The sequence below is a fragment of the Cherax quadricarinatus genome, chromosome 12, assembly GCF_038502225.1.
Source record: "Cherax quadricarinatus isolate ZL_2023a chromosome 12, ASM3850222v1, whole genome shotgun sequence".
Taxonomy (NCBI): domain Eukaryota; kingdom Metazoa; phylum Arthropoda; class Malacostraca; order Decapoda; family Parastacidae; genus Cherax; species Cherax quadricarinatus.
This window is the reverse complement of record NC_091303.1, coordinates 24,417,399-24,441,596: the sequence shown is the minus strand read 5'-3', so window position 1 is coordinate 24,441,596 and position 24,198 is coordinate 24,417,399. Positions and strand designations below refer to the sequence as shown.

General features: G+C 37.5%; 1 protein-coding gene across 2 annotated transcripts in view; it reads right to left on the bottom strand.

Annotated features, from left to right (window-relative positions):
* The window catches only part of LOC128686621 (uncharacterized), a 44,606-nt gene that overhangs the window by 3,382 nt on the left and 17,026 nt on the right, over nucleotides 1–24,198 (bottom strand). For both annotated transcript variants that reach the window (XM_070084282.1, XM_070084283.1), the window contains exons 4-8: nucleotides 18,148–18,293; nucleotides 16,712–17,332; nucleotides 7,525–8,425; nucleotides 5,504–5,685; nucleotides 1,872–2,015 (exon numbers count right to left, since the gene is read on the bottom strand). In XM_070084282.1, the coding sequence (XP_069940383.1) occupies nucleotides 1,872–2,015; nucleotides 5,504–5,685; nucleotides 7,525–8,425; nucleotides 16,712–17,332; nucleotides 18,148–18,293 (1,994 nt within the window). The remainder of the gene's footprint in view (nucleotides 1–1,871; nucleotides 2,016–5,503; nucleotides 5,686–7,524; nucleotides 8,426–16,711; nucleotides 17,333–18,147; nucleotides 18,294–24,198) is intronic.

Genomic DNA, 24,198 nt, shown 5'->3' with positions numbered 1-24,198 from the left:
GGTCTGATTCAATTATTGGGACCCCGTAAATCATGACCAATCATTCCTGATTATATTTTACTATCCGAGAAGTAGAGTAAATCTTCTATTTCTGTGTGATTAAGAATTCAAAATAGATGGCAAGTGTAATATAGGAGAGGCCTTGGGACATGATTAATGAACGGAAAATTTTGTTTTAGTGATAGGAATGTCTACAACATTTATTTTAAACTGTAAGGCAGTTTCTTGTGTTCAACTAACAGGACAGAAGGCATACTAGCCAAATATGTAAGAATTTGGTCAAACTGAGCAATGGAATTAGCCTAAAATAGGACTCAAAGTTGGCAAAATCACCAATGCTTAAATGACCCACACACCACTGACTTTGTGCCTACATAATTTCATAAGTTTTCCATCAAGTTTAGTACTCTTGGTGTCATTACCTTCAGAAAAGGATTTCCTACTATTTCAGAATTAAATTTTTTTTTTTAAAGTGGACACTGAGGACAATGTTAATTTTGGGGGCCTGGACAGTGAACGGGTTAATTTCAGGGGCCTGAACAGTGAATGGGTTAATTTCAGGGGTCTGGAAAGTGAAAGGGTTAATTTTGGGAGTGTAGGCAATGATTTTTTTTTTTTGAGGGGAGGGAAGGGTCTTTACAGTGAAAGGGTTAATTAAGGGTAAGACAGGCAGTATTATTGCAGATGAACAGGGAGGCTTCAGGAAGAGTAGGGAATGTGTAGACTAAGTGTATACATTAAAGCACACAAGTAAACAATATTTAGACAAAGGTAAATAAGTTTTTCACTGCATTTATCAATTTAGGAAAGGAATATGATAGGATTCTAGGTAGTAGGTTGGTAGACAGCAACCGCCCAGGGAGGTACTACCGTCCTGCTAAGTGAGTGTAAAACGGAAACCTGTAATTGTTTTACATGATGGTAGGACTGCTGGTGTCTTTTTTCTGTCTCTTAAACATGCAAGATTTCAGGTAAGTCTTGCTACTTCTACGTACACTTAGGTCACACTACACATACATGTACAAGCATATACATATATACACACCCCTTTGGGTTTTCTGCTATTTTCTTTCTAGTTCTTGTTCTTGTTTATTTCCTCTTATTTCCATGGGGAAGCAGAATAGAATTCTTCCTCCGTAAGCCATGCGTGTTGTAAGAGGTGACTAAAATGCTGGGGACAAGGGGGTAGTAACCCCTTCTCTATAAATTACTAAATTTAAAAAGCAAAACTTTTGTTTTTCTCTTTGGGCCACCCTGCCTCAGTGGGATGCGGCCGGTTTGTTAAAAAAAAAAATTATAGGATGGATAGGAAAGCAATGTAGGAGATGCTGCAAGTGTATGTAATAAGTGGTAGGTTACTGAAAGCAGTTTAGGAGTATAGGCTAAGGTTAGGGTATGTAGAAGAAAGGGAGATTATTTTCCTGTGAAAGTAGGCCTTAGACACGGATGCATGATGTCACCAAGGTAGTTTAACATGTTTATGTATGGGGTTGTAAGAGAAGTGAGTAACAGGATGTTGGGGAGAGGTGTGCAATTAAAATGTATAGAATCTAATATAAGGTGGGAGTTGTCACAGCTGCTTTTTTGGAGGGTGTATAAATCTGTAGTGGAGTGAAGGCTGGGTATGGGTCACCCTAGGAAAGGTTGGAGGGAGAGGGTAAAGGAGCTCTTGTATGTGAGGGGCTTGGACACTCAGCAGGCATGAGTGACGTGTTAGGTAGGAGTGAGTAGAGGCAAGTGATTTTTATCACTTGCTTCCACTCACTCCTTTTTTGGGTCATGCTGCCTCAGTGGGAGATGAAGTGCCTTAATTTTTTTATATAGATATCAGAGAATTACTATTTAAACATTTTAAGAGTTTTGTAGCATACCTCATCACAGGATTTGCACCTAGGCATATCAGCAGCATCTGTGAAGTGCCGTCCACAAAACACCTTGCCATCTTTGTAGAAATAGATAAGGTCAGCCAACAGTTCTTTGCATGTGTAGCAGCAGAAGCAGGCTGGGTGCCAACACTGTAAGCATAAGTGTGCCTTAAAAGTGCAACTTATAAATTTACTAAGCAATGAAGACACACACTAGATCTCTCATTCTCGTACTCACAACTAACTTATAAATTTACTAAGCAATGAAGATACACTCTAGATCTCTCATTCTTGTACTCACAACTATCTTACTGCTGACATCTTCAGGAAACAGCTAAGATACTTTATACAAGCTTTCAAACGAGGCATTACGAAGCCAGAATGAATAAGTGCCAGAGTCAAACACTGGAGAAAGATGCAGGTTTTGTGGAAGTCAGACCTATGAAGCATATGTTACATACTTTATGGGGCTGAGTCTAACTTACAGATGCAGAGACAACAGCTAAATATTACCACAAACAGATGTAACATTAAGGAATCAATCCATATACAAACCTAAATTTTGGCAGTGATGGCACTCATTATTTTCTTACCACACTTGACCCCCTTGATTCACCTGACTTCTGTGTACTATATGCTCTGCATTTCTTCTGTACTCTGCACTGGATTTCTAAAAGCCCCCTTTGAGCAAAACTTCTAATAAATGTCAGATCAATTAGGAGGTGGCACAGCTATGTACTACTCTGATGAACTTGAATGTATAAAATCTACTTGCACTAGGGATGAACATGGTGAATATACATTTGAAAAATTTAAATCCAAAAAACGTTAAAAAAAAAACTTTTAACAGTTGGAGCAATCTACAGACTACCTCACTCCAATATTTACTCATTTAGTGAAAAACCTAAGAAACATGATAACTGACACAGATGAATAAACACTACCTGATACTTACAGGTGACCTCAACATAAATGCATAAACAAATGCCTCTTTACTTGGCCATATCTGGACAAACTTTTTTTTTTTTTTTTAACAAGTTGGCCGTCTCCCACCGAGGCAGGGTGACCCAAAAAAGAAAGAAAATCCCCAAAAAGAAAATACTTTCATCATCATTCAACACTTTCACCTCACTCACACATAATCACTGTTTTTGCAGAGGTGCTCAGAACACAACAGTCTAGAAGCATATACCTATAAAGATACACAACATATCCCTCCAATACCCTAATATTTTTAAAACATTGCTGGGACTGGGCAAAAAAGGCAAAAATCATTTCTTATTTATAAATACATTTTTCTTATTTAAAAACCCATAACAAAAAAACTGGGGTGGTTTATTGGGGGCTAGAAAGGATTAATGGCATTTCAGTTAATTTCAATGAGGAAAATTTATTTGATACACAGTGGAACCTCTACTTGTGAGTATAATCCGTTCCATGACCTTGCTCGCAACTGGATTTGCTCGTTTGCAGAGTCAATTTATCTCATTTAAATTAATTGAAATGCAATTAATCCGGTCCAGTGGAATTCTGTACTCAATAATTTCGCTAATATCAAAACTACGGCTTATTTATCTATCTCACTTCATCTAATATGACATAATAAACAATATAAATAACAATATAAAGCCCACTGTGTGGGCAAAACGTTGTCAATAAAGGATCACATTAAACGGCATATGTGTTTATGTTTCCATTGTGTCAGTATTTTATACCATTTATTTTCACCTAAAACTCGAACATTACGAGGTCAGAGGAAACTCTCTCGATTACTTAAAATCTTATCTTAGCAACAGAAACCAGTATGTATACACAAATGGAGCTAACTCCACTACACAACCTGTTCTTATTAGAGTCTCACTGGGTAGTGTCCTTGGCCCACTTCTCCTCTTTCTCATTTACATTAATGATCTCCCAAATGCATCTAAACTCCTTAAACCTGTTTTATTTGCAGATGACACTACTTGTGTCTTCTCTCACCCAAACCCAACAATACTAACAGACACTGTAAATGACAATCTACCAAAAATATCTACGTGGATGATTACCAACAATCTTACTTTCAATATAGACAAAACCTACTTCATGCTATTTAGAAACAGAGCCTCAAATGTACAGCTAAACATACTGATAAATGGTTTACCCATTTTAAGACACACACAGGGCAAATTTCTAGGTCTCCACCTTGACTGCAGTCTCAAATTCCAGACCCACATACAGAAAATATCCAAGGAAGTCTCCAAAACAGTAGGTATCCTTTCAAAGATTCTGTACTATTTACCCCAACTGCTTCTTCTTGCTCTTTACCAATCTCTCATTTACCCTTACCTTACCTATGGTATTTGTGCATGGGGCTCAACCACAGCAAATTACAATAAACCTTTAATAACCCAACAAAAAGTTGCAGTGGGATTGATTACCAACTCCTGCACTAGACAACACACTCCACCACTTTTCAAGAGCATTAACTTGTTTAATATACAAAACATCCACACTTATTATTGTGCCTACTACACACACACAACATTATACTCAAATATTAACCCTCCTCTCAAACTCCTCCTTGATAACTACAACAGAACACACGTGCATAATTCAAAACACAAATCACTCTTCAAATATATCATGTGTCCAGCTGTCCCTATGCAAAAATGCTATGCACATAAAGGGCCCGAAGATCTGGAATTCATTGCCAGAACACACTCAAGGGCCCCTGCCTGTGGATCAATTTAAGGCCCTTAGAAATCACCTCATCACCCAAAATTAACTAGACAAACACTTTACTTAATACCTACCAGTTACTCAAAAGTTACTCAAAAAAAAACTTCTCAATAATTTGATCATTTACTTCAAACTTAAAATTGTTTCAATTCATTACTGTATATTGAGCGTGATGATTGTTCAACCATTTACTCATTACTTCAAACTTAAAATTCTTTCAACTTCATTATTTTAAATTGTGCTAAACTGTAATACTGCATTTTTTAAAAACTATATAAAAGCTGTAATTATTCTCTAGTGAACTTACTAAAGTCATATGTGAACTAGTTGAATATTCAATTTTCTTGTATTCACTGTAACTCATCTGATGACCATATGTAAAATTACTGCACTGTTATTGCCTTATTAATCTTAAGTTAGTTTTAAGTATGCCCAAAATGCTCTGCATATAAAGGGGCTTTTGGCATGTTCACCAAACTGTTACACTCCTTTGTACAAACATGTATCATGCTAAAATAAACTTGTTATTGTTGTTGTTACTGTTATTTTTAAGTGTTGCATGTGTCTATCACACAAAAGATATCTTGGCACAATCAAAGTATGTATTAGAGAAAGGACAATAGAACACGTGTCTTCAAAAAATAAAGTTGGATTCAGAAGAAAGAAGTAAACACTAATACTATAGGAAACTTTACCCAGGGCAAAGCTCTGCCCTGTAACAACAAACAGGTAATCCCAATCTCTCTCCATGCACATACTTTTGACAGACACACAAGTTATTTTATACATTATACATAAGACATCACAGCACATTTCTCAAAGCTGTTCATAGAATTTCTTGTTTGTTGTAAATGTGACGGGTGTTTTGATATAGAAAATATATACGGCACACGTAAAACACTTCAGGTGACGCATACCTTGTCTAATCCTGCCCTCTCACAGAAAATGGCCACATCACCAACATTCATGGGAAGACTGCAGTACTGGCAGGACAGTTTACTTTTCTGAACTGCAATACTGTTTTTATTAGAACCAAGAACTTGGCTCTCACCAGGAAAGAGCACTGTAACATCAGTCCCAGGTGCTAAGGACATCCCACCTTAAAGAAAACAAAAATTAAAGTAGCTATTTTTAAAAATAAAATACTCTATTACTAATAATACTGTACACCATTATTAGGTGAGCAAGATATAACCTTGATGGTACAATATAAAGTGGAGAAAATATCTGTTAACTTATTTACTTAACTCTGGCTCTTCTGCCAAACTTTCATAACTAATTCTGCCCAATGAACATAAACACAAAATTTGCTGTGCCTTCAAATTTGCCATGCACCACCAGTCTAAGCTTTGGCTAAACTGGGTTGCTTAAAACTTTTTCATGCCTACAAAAAAAGAATGTTGACCCAGGCAGGTTCATGCAGTACATCCAATATATCACTGTCTCAATAGCCCATGTACATAAGTGGATTTTGTTGCAAGACAACACCTGTACCAGGAAACATGATATGGAACTGGCAGAAAGATGCCTTCTGTCATATTTACTGCAATTTGAGGACATTAACAGTGGAATTCAACCAAGTTACAATGTTCGACTTTATTGAGTTATCCTAGACTAAATCTACAGGGTGTGCTTTTTACATGTCCATAACAAAGGTGTTCCCTCAAGACCATTGTAAAAATGAGTATTTGTATTCTATGTACAGGACACAAAAGCTAAATAAAAATGCATGTACTTACAAATACAATTAATCTGATTATTTTGAATGAGAAACTTATGAAGATTATTGTAACTCAGAAAAACCATCAGTACCAATGCACATTGGCTACACACAGACATTTCCAATGAGACATGAGAGGGCTAATCTCACAGACATTGAAAAAACTGAGCAAGTTGTAAAATTTAAACCCTATCTATTCCTTTTAGAGATCCAACTTGACACATCAAAGTTGCAACATCAAACTGCAGTGTGGGATAGAGAACAGGGAATTATCTTCACACATAAGTTAATCAGTGGATCAAGTTAATAATTAAAGACAAGAAAATACATAGCAAAATGCAGTTAATCTACATGAACTATATGCTTTCTCCTCACCCTGAGGCCACTGTAGATGGATGTCATAATAAATTCAAGTTCTAAACCCAAAAGGATCATGTGGTTAGGAAATATAAAAATCAAAAGGTACAGTTTCCAAAAATTTGCTATTATGATATTCCCATTTTTGGCATTCATCAGTTGCTGTGGTACCCTGCCTTGGTTGGGAGTTTTGAGACTCTCTGACCGTGGGTTCAAATCCCGCTCGTGGTATGGTTTTTTTATTATGTACCCATAATAAGCTACAAACCCTATACTTCTTGCTCCTTTATCCAGATCTCACATATGGGACTTTCTAGGAATCTACACAAAATCCATCTCAACTCAATCATAAGTCAGCTACCAGATTCAAGCTTTATTTTTTCATATGTACCTTGAATATATTAAAATACCAGTGTTAAGATAAGATAAGATTTCGTTCGGATTTTTAACCCCGGAGGGTTAGCCACCCAGGATAACCCAAGAAAGTCAGTGCGTCATCGAGGACTGTCTAACTTATTTCCATTGGGGTCCTTAATCTTGTCCCCCAGGATGCGACCCACACCAGTCGACTAACACCCAGGTACCTATTTGCTGCTAGGTGAACAGGACAACAGGTGTAAGGAAATGTGTCGAAATGTTTTCACCCGCCGGGAATCGAACCCGGGCCCTCCGTGTGTGAAGCGGGAGCTTTAGCCACCAGGCCACCAAGAGCAATATGGGCTATGTAAAAATATTACTATGTACATTATGCAACCATTTCATTTTAATTAAAAGTAGATAAATCTACTTATTTCATGAAAAATGACTTTACCAGCTACAATGCATTTTATACATTCAATATTTACGAATTGTGAGACTCACCTGCCATAGTGTCCAAACGAGCTCCATAAGGAGCCTGCACAGCTTCTACAGAAGTGATATTCCCATTTTTGGCATTCATCAGTTGCTGTGGTACCCTGCCTTGGTTGGGAGTAACACCCTGAATACTTCCAATACTGCCCATGTGTGGGATGCCAGTTTCTTGGCCAAAAACCTGATTTGTTGGCTCTGATGCACCAATTTGGTAGACAGGAATACTCTCTTTAGTAAGAGTATATAACTGCTGTTTAGCAAACATACTACCCTCCTGAGGTGGATTCAGTCCCTGCTGGCCTGGCACATACCCATCCTGACCTGGCACAAGGCCCTGCTTACCAGGTACATGACCTACTGGACTAGATGTGAGACCTGGTTTATCCGACACACAGCTTTCCTGACCTGGAGCAAAGCCCTGAATATCAGGCACATAGGCTTCTTGGCCTATCACACCTTGCTTACCATGCATATAGCCCTCCTGACCTGGTACAAGTCCTTGTGTACCAGGCATATGACCTGGTGTGAGGCTCTGTTTATCTAACACACATGTTTCCTGACCTGGTACAAGGCCATACTGGCCTGGTTCTGATGCACCCATATGATAACCATGAATAGTGTTCTCTTTAATAGGCGTGTAAACCTGCTGATCTGAAATATTTTTATACCCCTCAATATTAGGCATATAGCCTTTCTGGAGAGGAAGGTGTCCCTTTTTCATTCTTTCCTGATTTGGCATATAGTCTTGCTGACCAGTTCTATAACCTTGCTGACCTGGAGTGAGAGCCTGATTGCCTTGAATATTATTATTGTACTGACTAGGGATATCACTTTGCTGATCCTGTTCCATATATTGTTGACCTGGAATATTATCAGAACCAAATACAGCACCTTGTCTTGCAGCTCCTGTCTGTGAAAAGAATGGAAATTTTTTATATTTATGGCATGTTATTATTTATATTAACTGAAGTGTACACTGCATTCTCAAAAAACTCAAGTAAAGAGTAAATTATTTAAAATCTTTATTTTTAGTGGTCCCTTACTTAGGATATTAATCTGTTCCAGATGCATATCTCAAAACTATTGTAACCCAAAACTCAAAATACATGGTTATATGGAAATTCACTCCAAGACCCCAGACGTGCAACTTTTACTGTAGCTTGGGGTTGCATGCTCAGATATAACTTGCTGGCACTATCTCCCTTTATCTGTTTCTCTCTTATCCAGAATAACAAGTCTTTCCATCCAAATAATAATTGCTCCAAATTCTTTTACTATGTAAGATTCATCAACCACTTTAATATTCTTTATTTCTTTTTGCTTGATAAAAGTAGTGATGGCTGATTGTGGAAAGCCATACTCATGCACCAATGTACTATTTCTAACTCCATTTTTTTTTTTTTTCACAATTTATTGCCTGATCTTCAGAGAGGTTGCCTACTTACTGTGTACTTTAGGGGCCATGATGACTTAGTAACACAAAACAGTGAGTAATTATAACAAATGCAGTTATGAAGGGTAAATAAGCCAGAGGTGGTGCAGGCAACACACGTGATAGCTTCAAAATGAAGAGAAAACAAACTGTAGTACAAGCACTTCTATTAGCCGAGATGCTACCATAGACATATTCGACCCCATTGCTGATTGGCTGTTAAGCCATACTCACACATCCCTACACCTATTGGCTCAAACGCTGTCCAAGAGAAGAGCTACCACATCACTGGTTCACTAGGGACCACCCACGTACACTGACAATGACAATAAAAAATAAATAATAACAATAATCTTCATTTCTACAAGTACATGATATATCTATTACAGACCTAGCTGACACCACTGGCATACTACTGTACAGCTAGCCCTCCACTTTTGTGAGTTCCACTCTCACAAGCTTCGAACATTCGCAAATGCCCAGTCACCCAATAAAAATATACAATATAATTAAAATATACAATATTTTACAATGTTTTCATGAGTTTTATGATTGTTGGTGATTCAATAGGTTAACGAAGCAGTATTGTTAGGCAAAGTAAATGTTATTATTATATTTCCCTACAATGCCTGCACTTTAAAGGAGGGGTTTGGGATATTGGCAGTTTGGAGGGATATGTTGTGTATCTTTATACGTATATGCTTCTAAGCTGTTGTATTCTGAGCACCTCTGCAAAAACAGTGATAATGTGTGGATGTGGTGAAAGTGTTGAATGATGATGAAAGTATTTCTTTTTGGGGATTTTCTTTCTTTTTTTGGGTCACCCTGCCTCGGTGGGAAACGGCCAACTTGTTGGGAAAAAAAAAAAAAAAAAAAAATTGCGCATCAAAACATTTGCGAACGTTACAGTACAGTATTATTATATTTCCCTACATTATATTTGCACACAATACACTGGCGAATTTTCAAGATTCGCAAGGTTCTTGATCCTCTAACCCTCACGAATGTGGAGTGCCTACTGTATACAGAAAGCCCCTGGTTATGCAGAACATTTCGGGAAACTTAAATTAATCTTGTTCCCCAGGATACGACCCACAACAATCATCTACCATCCAGATACCTACTTACTGCTAGATGAAAAAGGGCAGGTGTAAGAAAACATGTCCAACATTTCTCCCATGCCGGGATCAATTCCCAGACCTCAGTGCATGAGCAGATAACGATATTAATCAAACCAAGAGTACCTGCACAGTTGTACACATGTCGTATCTCAAAATTTTCATCACAACTCAAAATTAAATTCCCCTATGAGGATAAATCACACCTCAAAATTATCGTAACTCAAAAGGATTACTGTATTAAAATACATAAAATAATGGCATGAAAACACAAGATAGATAAGACAGATGCACTGGAGAGAAATGCATGTACTATACATGTAGGCACTAATGCAGATATAAAAAAGGAATGAATGAAAAGAGAGCAGAAAATAAACAGATTGAAAAAACATAAATATGTTCCACATTAGAGTAAGAGAATAGGCACAAAGACCTAAGCTGCAATTCAGTGCTAAGTCAAACTGATCAGTGACACCTTACTTGTCTTTGTTTTGGAGAAATTTCATCCAATTTTATTTTACTTAATTTTAAGTGATTTTTTTAAATTTCAAGTTTTAAAGATTATCCAGATTTGATAGTATCAGATTAAAGTGTCTGTTCCTGTTATGCCTTACCAACTAATAGGAAGATAACTAATGTACCAATGGAAGAACAACTTAGATAACTAGTTCAGTGACTACTTTGCTCTCCAAGAAGATAAAACTGAGCAAGATAAACTATCGGACGCAGTAATAGTTATAGTCCACTTTTTCCCAGTGATATGAACCAAATGAACAGTAAAGAAATTACTCTCCAGATCATAAAGGACCAAACAAAAGTTACAGTACCAGAGTCAGAAATAAAGGAAGCCAGGTTACTAGGATCCCATGGTAGAAAAAGTGTTATGCTTAGATTCCACTCACATGACAGGAAAAAAGACTTAATAATTGCATCTATTAAAGTAAAGAAAGAGGTATACATAAACGAGTGTCTTACCAAAAAACGTTAGAACCTCCTGTATAGTCAGAAAACTTAAGCGGGAGAATAATGACACAATACACCAATGCTTCACACGGGATGGGAAAATTCTAGTTAGGAAAACAAATGTAGGTCAACTGTACACAATCACGAACGAGAATTATCTATCACGATTTCTCAGGGATGCTAATCTTACAGAAAATAACTAAACAATGTCCAACCTAAAAGCCTACATAGTGTAGTGTATGTTTTGCTCCATTATTGTTCAAATTTCATAGTACAATCTCTTAGTAATTAAATAATCAACTACCTCATTAAGTGATTTTACTAGTAAGCATAAGTCACCTTATGTAATTTTCTTATTTACTATTGTTTGCTTAAATATTAGCTGAATTGATACTTTCTCTGTCCATATTACTACCTCATATTTTTTTTTTTTTTTTTTTTCAACAAGTCGGTCGTCTCCCACCGAGGCAGGGTGACCCAAAAAAGAAAGAAAATCCCCAAAAAGAAAATACTTTCATCATCATTCAACACTTTCACCACACGCACACATTATCACTGCTTTTGCAGAGGTGCCCAGAATACAACAGTTTAGAAGCATATACATATAAAGATACACAACACATCCCTCCACATATATCCACAACATATCCTATTAATTGATATTACTTACTAAAATTAATAATTAATTACCATTTTTACTATCAGTACAATTTACTCTTAACATTTTTGACATTTAATTACCATTACTTGTCTAATTACCATAACCTGTTTTAATACCACATTTACTATCTTAGAGTACTCTTAAATACCTTATACTGCCAAATAACCTCTAGTATAACTACCAGTGCAATACTGAACCCAAATAACTGTTCTTAAAATTTAATACTTGAAATAAACATTACTTTTTCACTTTTTTTTTTTGCTAATTAATCTTTTTTTGTAATCATTATTACTTACTAAAATTTTATTAAACACCATATTTACTACCAGTCAATTTTACTTTTGTAAATTAATCATTATTTTATACTTTTCATAACATTTTGTTGCCAAATTTTCAAGTTTGTATATTCAACTCCAACCTTTATATTATCCTTTGTACCTGTGTACCTGTCTACCATCTTACTATCATATTATAACCAAGTCATTGCCATTGTTATTTTTTACTTATTATTCTTTTGGTACTTTAATTTGTGAATTTTATTTTGTCAATTTAAATCTAGTTATACTCTTGATCTTGTTAACAACCTATATCAGACCCTAGTGCAATTGCAAGTACCATTTTAATTTGTATTTTTATATTATAAGTTTATACCTAGTTGTACTTTAGCTCATTCTAGCTCAATACATAGACAACACTAAATTCATTATATTAGACCTTAGTGCAATTACAAGAGTGAGTCTGGTGCCACTTGTAATTTGTTTTTGTTTTTTATAGTATTAGTTTATACCTAGTTGTACTTTAGCTCATTCTAGCACAACACATTGACAATATCAATTTCATTATGTTTATTAGTGACTATACTCTATATGACCAAAGTGCTTTAGCGGTATACTTATCCAAACCTCCCACCACTACAGAAATCAGTATTAGAACTCGCCACATAATACAGGATATAAACAACCACTATTTAAACCTAAAAGATGAATGATCACGTTGACCCTGATCTAAACCTCCATAATCTAACACACAATCAAAACTTATTGGAAAGTAACTGCCTTTATTACACAGCATCACAAGCCAGCACTATCCTGAACACTGCTCAAAGTCTATCAGTTCTTAACTACAACATCAGGTCCTTAAGCAAACACTATGATGACCTCCTGGCACTCCTTGAGTCACTAAAGACACCCTTCTCCTGCATTATTCTTACTGAGACCTGGCTTAAGCAGGACACAATTGATATCTACCCACTACCAGGATACACAGCAATCCACAACTGCAGACCATACCAAGTTGGGGTGGTACTGCAATCTATTACTCTAACCAACTATCTTGTATTAGCACTAATTGCTTTAGTGATGAATATGGGGAATACATTTTTGCTAATTTTACTGTAAAAAACCTCAAGACGCCTATAACAATCGGTGCCATATACCGGATACCCCACACAAACATCCCAAACTTCAGTGAGAATCTAAAGTCACTAATAACAAACAGACAAATGAACAAGCACCACCTTCTCTTAGCTGGAGACTTCAATATCAACCTTGGCCTACCAGATGATCAGACTGTAACTGATTTCATCAACAATATGAACAACACACTCCTCATACCAACAATAACTAAACCAACCAGGCTGACTGAGACAAGTGCAACCATAATAGACCACATATGGACCAATATACTAGCCCCCCTTAAATCAGGGATAATCACAGACAGCACTACTGACCACTACCCAACCTTCCTCTTAACAAACATTAGTAAGCCACCACTCGAATACAACAAAGTTTCATTTAGACTCCATGACGAGGCCTCAATAAGGAATTTCACAGCAGACCTAGAGACTGTTGACTGGCCTACAGAATTCTCCAATGCCAATGGTATTGATGATTGGACAGACATTTTTCTTAACAAAATACTTAGACTATACAACAAACATTGTCCTATAAAAACGAAACAGATCACGAATAAACGGCTTGGTTGCCCATGGCTAACCAGCAGCATTCTGAAATCCATTGATAAGAAACACCAATATGAAAAGCAATATAGACAGGGCTTAATACACAAAGATATTCTTAAACAATATTCAACAGTTCTCACCAAATTAATAAAGAAAGCCAAACAACTGTACTACTCCAGCAGATTCACTGACACAAGAGGAGATATAAAAAAGACCTGGAAAACACTTTCCCAGATTCTGGGGACCCACAAACTGAAAAAAAAACAAGAATATTGTTCTAACTAAACCTCATGAAACACCACTGCATCCCACTGATACAGCTAACAAGATAAACGACTTCTTCTCAAACATAGGATCTAATCTCGCCAGTAAAATCCCATGTACCAATGCCCATGCCGGGGACTACCTAGATGGGAATTTCCCAAATTCCTTCTATCTTGTACCAACTGAGCCCACGGAAGTCACCACGATCATAAAGTCACTTAAAAATAACTCGGGGAATCTGTCTCACATCCCACCATTATTGTACAAGCGAGCGGACCATGTCCTTTCGCATGCTATTACATTACTTTTTAACAAGTCACTAGAAACTAACACTTTCCCAACACTACTCAAGACAGCAAGGGTTACACCAATCCATAAAGGTGGTGACCCTACAGACGTAAACAACTATAGGCCAATATCACACTTACCATTGCTATCCAAAATCTTCGAGAAACTCGTGCACAGGAGACTATATTCATTTATGATGTCACAAAACATACTCAACCCCTGCCAATTTGGATTCAGGAAAAATAAAAGCACTAATGATGCAATTATAAAAATGCTAGACCTGCTTTACACAGCATTGGAAAATAAGGAATATCCGCTAGGAATTTTTATTGACCTAAGAAAAGCGTTTGACACAGTAGACCACGGCATCCTACTCCACAAACTTGACCACTATGGTATAAGAGGCCATGCGCTTGCATATTTTAAATCCTACCTTTCTAATAGGTATCAGTATGTCACCATTAAAGACACAGCCTCATCAATACGGCCACTTGATACTGGAGTTCCGCAGGGAAGTGTCCTTGGACCCCTGCTCTTCCTCATTTACATCAATGATCTTCCAAACATATCCCAACACCTGAAACCCATTCTCTTTGCTGACGACACGACTTATGTCATCTCCCACCCTAATCTTGCCACCCTCAACACCATTGTTAACGAGGAGCTGCTCAAAATATCGACTTGGATGACAGCCAATAAACTTACACTTAACACTGGCAAAACCTACTATTTTATGTTTGGTAGCAGAGCAGGTGTTGCGCAACTTAACACTAAGATCGACAACACTCTAATTGCCAGACATAATGAGGGCAAATTTCTTGGCCTATACCTCGACAACAACCTAAATTTCAGCACCCATATCCAACACATAACAAAAAAAGTATCCAAAACGGTGGGGATCCTCTCCAAGATACGATACTACGTGCCGCAAACTGCACTTCTCACACTATACCATTCACTTATATATCCATACCTCACCTATGCTATCTGTGCTTGGGGTTCAACTGCAGCAACACACCTAAAGCCAATAATAACCCAACAAAAAGCCGCAGTAAGAATAATCACTAAATCCCATCCCTGGCAACACACCCCCGCACTCTTCATAGATCTAAACTTACTCCCTGTTCAGAACATCCACATTTACTACTGTGCAATCTATATCTACAGGACCTTAAATTCCAATATTAACCTTGACCTAAAATTCTTTCTTGATAGTAGTGACAGGATCCACAGGCATAACACCAGACACAAACATCTCTATGACATTCCCCGTGTTTTAGTAAACCTTTACAAAAATTCTATGTATTTCAAAGGACCTAAAATCTGGAACTCCCTACCTGAAAACTCTAGAACTGCAGACACATTCATCACTTTCAAAACTACAGTTAGAAAACATCTTATCTCCCTGATCCACCCCGACAACTAACTACATGATAACCACCTGGTGGTTCACAATTACACTCACTCACCCACTGACTATAAACCCAGAAATACTAATCTTAATCTTAAAATAATAAATCCTAACTAGTCATAAGTTTGCCTATGATACTCCAATATAGACACTTTGTATTGTGCCAAAACAAAAGCATTCACATTGGTAAACTCACAAATTATGATGTAGTCACTTAGCCTTAATACCATAATCTGTAAGGATTTAATGTTAAGAATTAATCTAAGTCTGCTCGAAATGCCTAGCCAGGCTAGGTGTCCTAGTGGCCCCCTCTGTAATTAGTATTTTCTAACATGTAAACCACACAATACCCAAAACCTGTAAACCCCACATTGTAACCCTTATAGAGAATAAACTTGAATTGAATACAGGAAGAAAGGCTTACATAAATAGGGAAACTTCAGAACAAAAAATATACCATATATGAGAGGCTCATACTTAATATGTAGCACCAATGTACAATTCTCATCTCACACCTGTAAGAGAACTTTCAAAGGTTCTAAGATTTGTCACCACATTACTTCCAAACGATGGAGACCTTAACTATAAGGACAGACTTTAAAAAACTCAATTTCAGTTCTTGTAAAACTAAGGCTCAAAAACAAAACACATTCAAAACCTACAAGTTACCTGATATTACTGATGAGATAGATCAATTACATATTTATAAGGAAGGGCTAAAACTACAAGTCATACACTTCCCAGACGAGCAGTAATCAGGTTTGATCTGAGAAAGTGAAGCATAGCTCTAATTCTTCTGATCTAGAGCCCTTCACCAGCATCAAGGCATCCCTCTTGGAAGATAGATAAAGCTAGACTGTTTGAGGATGTGACTTGCTGGAAACTTAATGGAACCAACCAGTAAGGATAATAAGCAAGTGCAACAGTGGTATAAGTAGTAAACTCTGGATATGAATTCCAATTTAAATATGTCAGAGTTGAAAGAGTTAAGGAGGTATTGCTTCCCTAATTATGCCCTAAAATGAAAAAACTTGAATATCTGAATATCTCAATCTTAACAAAAACACACAACAGTAATTAACATGTGACTGCAACTCACCGTCTGATTTCTATTGATATTCAGGTTAGATAAATCAGCTGAAATGTTATCCAAAGGTTGGTCAGTACTCAAACCTCTTATAAGTTTGGAAGTCTGAGGTGCAACAGCATACTTTTCACTGTTAGCTATAGACCCTCCTGTGAAACTGACAGTGCTACCATAATCTCCAATCATCGCCCCCATAAACTGATCACGTAAGCTAGACCTGTTATCAGGCTGCATTCCAGCACATCTAACAGGCTGACTATAAGTATGGTCATCCACATGGGGCAAGTTTTTGTTCCGAATAATATGATCTTTTGGGGCAACTCCATACAATGAACTGTTTCCAGTGGATTCTGGATAATAACCTATATTTTCATTGTTCTCTGCATCTTTCCCAGAGCCTTGTACAGCATTTTTGGCTGACTGTTGAGTATGCCAAGGGTGTGCCACTGATTTAACTGGAGCACCAGGAATTTCTTGAACCAAACCTTGACCAGCTATTTGGGTTCTAATGCGTTCAAGGTAAGCATGGAAGCACTGCAGCTCCTCAGCTGGCATATTGTCACATCTCTGAGCTTCATCCATATCATACAGAGGAAGTTGCTGCTCCAATTGTCTACGACGCTCTTTGGCTGCCTGTAAAGAATAATTTCAATTATTTTCTTGGTATGCATTTTTTATGTAAAACTAGTATTGATATAAAATGACCTAATATTTATGTATGTATACAACATTTATTAAACATTTTATTTAGTACCATACCCATGATATCAATAGGTAAGAAGCAAATTGCAGCCTTTTAGCATGTATATATGAAGAGGTCTCCATAGGGAGGTGGAGGAGAATTCTTCTTCTGTAAGCCATGCATGTCACAAGAGGCGACTAAAATGCTTGGAGCAAAGAGCCAATAACCCCTTGTCCTGTATAAATTACAAATGTAAAAAGAAAAACTTTATGAAGCGCTTCTTTTTTAGGTCACCCTGCCTTGGTCAAAGATGATTGCCTTGTTAAAAAAAAAAAATGTGAAATATAAAAAAAATATTAAGAGATACGTATATAAAAGAAAAAGTTCAGAGGAAGTAACAGAAGACAAGAAAATGGTTCACAGTCAACTTGGAGGGAGATTGTGGAATCTGAGACTGCATGTTTAGATTATTTTCTATTTATTATTATTATTATTATTATTGAATTCTTCCTCTGTAAGCCATGCATGTTGTAGGAGGCAACTAAAATGCCAGGAGCAAGGGGCTAGTAACCCCTTCTGTATAAATTACTAAATGTAAAAGGAAAACTTTTGTTTTTCTTTTTAGGTCACCCTGCCTCAGTGGGATATCGCTGGTTTGTTTAATACTGTTTTTCTTGTCATTTAGTTAAAACCAATAGAAATGGAAAAATGTAAACTAAGAAAAATGTAAGAAAGGCAAAAACTTTGAGAAAGCAAGCTGTCATACCTGCGAGCCAGCAAGTGGTCTCTTTTCAGGAGGCAGAAGTGCCATGTAACGTGCAGCAAGACTCTTTTCAACATTTGGAGGAACCCAGTCAAATTTAAGTTTCTCTGTTTTACCAGTTTCTTCATTAACAATATCCAAATGATTTCCTGAAAGTAAAATAACCAGGACACTGTACATAAAAGAAAAATAATAAATTTTTATACCCAATATGCTAAATATAACAATATTTCTTACTGGTCAACATTTTTAATTAGTTTATAGGGAAACAAAACATCAAGAACACTGCAAAAGGCTTTACTTGACCACTGAGAGCCTAACAGGTTTTGCATTATATGAATGCAAGTCATGATACACTGAATACTGTACTGTGGTCAAGTTCTCACAAGCACTCTGTATAGAATAGCCCCAAGACAAACAACACTGACTAAATAAATTAAAATTATGAAGAACAAAAATGCACAATACGTGACTGGGACAATACACAAATAATTTGCACATAGGAGAGAGGGGCTTATGACGATGTTTTTGTCTGGCTTGGACCATTTACAGTCACATTGACAGAAAAGCGTGAGGTAGACAGTATGCATACGTGAGCAGGAAAGAGGACAGGAACAAGAGAGAGAGAGAGAAGAGTAAGTAGTGGCAGGTAGGTAGGTAGTGGAAGTAGTAGAAATAGTGATAGTAGAAAGTAAGGAGAGTAGTTAAGTGGCAAAAGAGAGAAAAAAAAGGGAGTGAAGGGAGGCAAGAGTAAAGGTAGTAGCAATAGTAGAGGAATCAGGGGGTGGGGAGACTTAGTAGAAGTGGCATCAGTCTAAGGGCAAGAAAAAGGAGTACTGCAGAAGAGCCAAGGGCCTGCAAGGGGTATAACCAAAATGCAAAAGGGGAAGGGGGGCAACTAACAGAACACAATAAGCTGAAGAAAGGAAAGCAAAGAAAAAGGAAAAACTAGGAAAGGAGGAGAGGAAAGGCTCAGGTTAAGTCTTAAGTATTCTGAAATTTGAAGCATCTGACAATGTAATGAGAAACGAAGACAACTACACATACAAAGCCAGGACTAAGATTCATACAAGGAAAGTTGTGTATAAGGGTTGCTTCAACAAGATGGCAAGTGTGAAAGCTAGAAAATAGGGTACACAGTTTTAGCAGAGGATCAGTCAACAGGATGACTGTGATCCCTAATATGACAGAAAAGAGCATTAATGGTGTCAGCATTCCTAACACAATTTTTGTGTTCACTGAGTCTATCAGAGAGCGACCAGTCTTCCCAAAGTATTGTAGAGGACAAGAGGAACATGAAGTAGAGTAAACATCAGGGGCATCTATAGTGGGAGGAGAGGTGTAAACCAGATGACTGTAAATGGTCCAAGTCATAGTGAAACAGCATCATAAGCTCCTCTCTCCTATGTGCAGGTTATCTGTGTAAATTGAAATTATATTTAAATACTGCTAAAATTATGACACATACTTTCTTTATATGCAAATTGGCTTTCTTTTAACCCCCTCCCCCCAAAAAAAATCACTTATTCAAAAGGTGTCTTGTGGTGTTTTAAATTTTTCTTACATACTCAACTAGCAAAAGTTGCTATTAAAATTTATTATTGCACTTAATGCCAATACATTATATGCTGCTTGAAATTAATGACAAGTCTAAGCCACTTTAACCCTCTCACTGTCTCAACCTCTGAAATTAAAAGTGCTGTCAGTGTTGTGATTTTTTTTTTTTACATGAAAAAAGTATCTTTCTATGCGTTACAAAACAATGTAAACAAAACTTCCATCAATACTTACTGAAATATAAATGCATCAATTTGAAGGTCACTGACCCCATTATGGCAACACTGGAGATTGCCATACACTGTCTATTACTTCATTTACACTTTCTCACTTTTTGGGGGAGTTTTTAATTTTTAACATTTTTCAAGTTCTGCAGGTTGACATTCATGTCATGCCCAATATCCTTATAGTTAGCCATTGCATACAACACAAAAGTCACACTAAAAGTATCAACAGCATATTATTTACAAAATGTTACACAAAAATGAACAAACATCTATTTGCTTCACAATCCTACTGTTCTAACACAGGTCTGCCATCACAAAATCCAGCATCACTGGGACCTGTAATGTGCTGGATTACCGAGTTTGCTGGATTACAGAGTGGTTAGGTTAGAGTACACTTAATAAAATTAACAAACTTGACTTACACAAAGTTCACTGAACATCGGCAAAAATTTAACATTTCCGCTACTTTGAGCTCAATTTCAAGGTACTTTTTGTCGTGAAACCAATCAAAATCACATCTACTTCTGTAATATATCTTCCATTCTATCAAATGAGATAAAAAAAATGAGAATACAATCATAAAAACCATATGAAAATATACCGCTATCTGGCCACTAATGGCTGAGAAGTGAACAAGCATGGGTGATGAATGTTGCAGTGAGGAGAAGGCTAGAGGCAGTGGAGATGTCATGTCTGAGGGCAATGTGTGGTGTGAATATAATGCAGAGAATTAGTAGTTTGGAAGTTAGGAGGAGGTGCGGGATTACCAAAACTGTTGTCCAGAGGGCTGAGGAAGGGTTGTTGAGGTGGTTCAGACATGTAGAGAGAATGGAGCGAAACAGAATGACTTCAAGAGTGTATCAGTCTGTAGTGGAAGGAAGGCGGGGTAGGGTTGGCCTAGGAAAGGTTGGAGGGAGGGGGTAAAGGAGGTTTTGTGTGTGAGGGGCTTGGACTTCCAGCAGGCATGCATGAGCATGTTTGATAGGAGTGAATGGAGACAAATGGTTTTTAATACTTGACGTGCTGTTGGAGTGTGAGCAAAGTAACATTTATGAAGGGATTCAGGGAAACTGGCAGGCCAGACTTGAGTCCTGGAGATGGGAAGTACAGTGCCTGCACTCTGAAGGAGGGGTGTTAATGTTGCAGTTTAAAAACTGTAGTGTAAAGCACCCTTCTGGCAAGACAGTGATGGAGTGAATGATGATGAAAGTTTTTCTTTTTCGGGCCACCCTGCCTTGGTGGGAATCGGCAAGTGTGTTAATAAAAAAAAATAAAAAATAATAATAAATATAGCAGTGTTGTTCCTAGACATTTGATCATTTCATCTTTATTTCTACAAGTGATTGATACAACTATTACAGACATGACTGACATCATTGGCACACTATATAGAAAGCCCTGGTCATACAGGGCATTTCAAGCAACTTAGGTTGCTTGAACTGTGTCAAATAACTTGCCAGTTGCATTTCAAACAACTTAGATTGCTTGAAATGCCCTGCATAACCTGAGGATAACACCCAGGTATCTCATTACTGCTAGGTGAACAGGGGCAGCACGAGTAAGCAAACAATGCCCAATGTTTCACCAGTGTTGGGGATTGATCCCAGACCCTCAAGTGTGAGAACAAAATTTACTTAGAAACAATGAAATACAGTACTGTCAAAACTTGAACTGAAGACCATAAGACAAGGATATCTGTAAACATATAGGTAGCAGGTTGGTAGACAGCAACCACCCAGGGAGGTACTACCGTCCTGCCAAGCGAGTGTAAAATGAAAGCCTGTACTTGTTTTACGTGATGGTAGGATTGGTGGTGTCTTTTTTCTGTCTCATAAACATGCAAGATTTCAGGTACATCTTACTACTTCTACTTACACTTAGGTCACACTACACATGCATGTACAAGCATATATATACATGCCATTCTGGATTTTCTTTGATTTTCTCACTAGTTCTTTTTCTTGTTTATTTCCTCTTATCTCCATGGGGAAGTAGAACGGAATTTTTCCTCCAAAAGCCATGCGTGTCGTAAGAGGCAACTAAAATGCTGGAAGTAAGGGGCTAGTAACCCCTTCTGTATACATTAATAAAGTTTAAAAAGAGAAACTTTTGTTTTTCTTTTTGGGCCACCCTGCTTCAGTGGGATATGGCCAGTTTGTTGAAAGATCTGTAAACATACTATGCTTTAATCAACATTTGATAAATTAAAGTGTATGATACCTGATAACGCTGATGACAAAATAACATTTCCTTGTAACAACACAATGGTATGCAAATCTTTCAATCAGTGTATTTCAAAATTAAATATTTTTAACTAATTGTTTCATTCCCCCCCCCAAAAAAAGTTATCATTTAGCCTACTGTTAAAAAGTTAAATCATATGCTTTAATGACTATTTTTTTTTTTAACAAGTCAGCCGTTTCCCACCGAGGCAGGGTGACCCAAAAAGAAAAAAAATTTCATCATTCAACACTTTCACCACCACTCATAATCACCATCTTTGCAGAGGAGCTCAGATATGACAGTTTTGATGCAATATCCCAAATCCTTCCTTTAAAGTGCTGGCATTGTACTTCCCACTTCCAGGACTCAAGCCCAGCTAACCGGTTTCCCTGAATCCCTTCACAAAATATTACCCTGCTCACACTCCAACAGCTCGTCAGGTCCCAAAACCATTTGTCTATTCACTCCTACCTAACACTCACATGCACGCCTGCTGTAAGTCTAAGCCCCTCGCCCACAAAACCTCCAACCTTTTTCAAGGATGACCCTTACCCCGCCTCCCTTTCCCTACAGATTTATATGCTCTCCAAGTCATTCTATTTTGTTCCATTCTCTCTAAATGATCAAACCACCTCAACAACCCTTCTTCAGCCCTCTGACTAATACTTTTACTAACTCCACACCTCCTTCTAATTTCCACACTACAAATTCTTTGCATAATATTTACATGACACATTGCCCTTAGACACAACATCACTGCCTCCAGCCTCCTCCTTGTTGCAGCATGTACAACCCATGATTCACATCCATACTATACTCTCGTCCAGTGGACCCTTGATAATCGTAAGGCTTGAAAGTCATAATTTTCGAAAATCGTAATGTTTTCGTAAAAACATACTCGTGAATCGTAGCTTGACTCGCAAATAGTTGTTCGTCCTGGACGCGTACACATGGCTCCAAGCCACTTCGCCCTCCCTTCCCAGCCAGTGTGGCACTGTTTACCAGTGAGCGACGGTCCTCTCACTTGTTCATATGAAATATTTCATAATATTCCATTCATTTCAGTGCTTGCAACTGCTAAATAAGCTACCATGGCTCCAAAGAAAGCTCCTAGTGCGAGGCCTTTGGTAAAGAAGGTGAGAAATACGATTGAATACAAGAAAAACGTCATTGAACAATATGAGAGTGGTGTATGTGTGGCCAAACTGGGCTGGATGTATAAGAAACCCCATACAACCATAGCTTATATTGTGGCCAAGAAAAAGGAAATCAAGAAAGCTGTTGTTGCAAAGGGGGCAAATATGCTGACAAAAATGAGATCACCGGTACTCGAAGATGTTGAGAAGTTATTATTGGTGTGGATAAACGAGAAACAATTAGCAGGAGATAGTCTTATGCAGTCGCTTATTTGTGAAAAGGCTAGGCAGTTGCATGACGATCTCAAAGAAATTGCCTGCAACGAGTACTGATATTTGTGAATTTAAGGCCAGCAAAGGCTGGTTTGAGAGATTTAAGAACCATAGTGGCATACACAGTGTGATAAGACATGGCAAGGCTGCTAGTTCGGACAAAATTGCAGCTACATAATTCATAAGTGAATTCAAGGAGTACATACAGACTGAACAATTAAAACCTGAACAAATGTTCAATTGTGATGAAACAGGCCTCTTTTGGAAGAAAATGCCAAAGAGGACCTACATTATTCAGGAGGAAAAGGGACTGCCAGGACACAAGCCAATGAAAGACAGGCTGACACTCATGTTTTGTAGTAATGCTAGTGGGGATTTCAAAGTGAAGCCGTTACTAGTGTACCATTCTGAAAATCCCAGAGCGTTCAAGAAAAACAATGTTATGAAGAGTAAATTGTGTGTGTTTTGGAAAGCTAATAATAAGGCATGGGTCACAAGGGAAATTTTCGTCCAGTGGTTCAATGAAGTGTTTGTCCCCAGTATGAAGAATCACCTCCTGGAAAAAAAATTGGATCTCAAGTGCCTCCTGCTAATGAACAATGCGCCTGCTGATCCTCCAAACTTGGATGACCTAATTC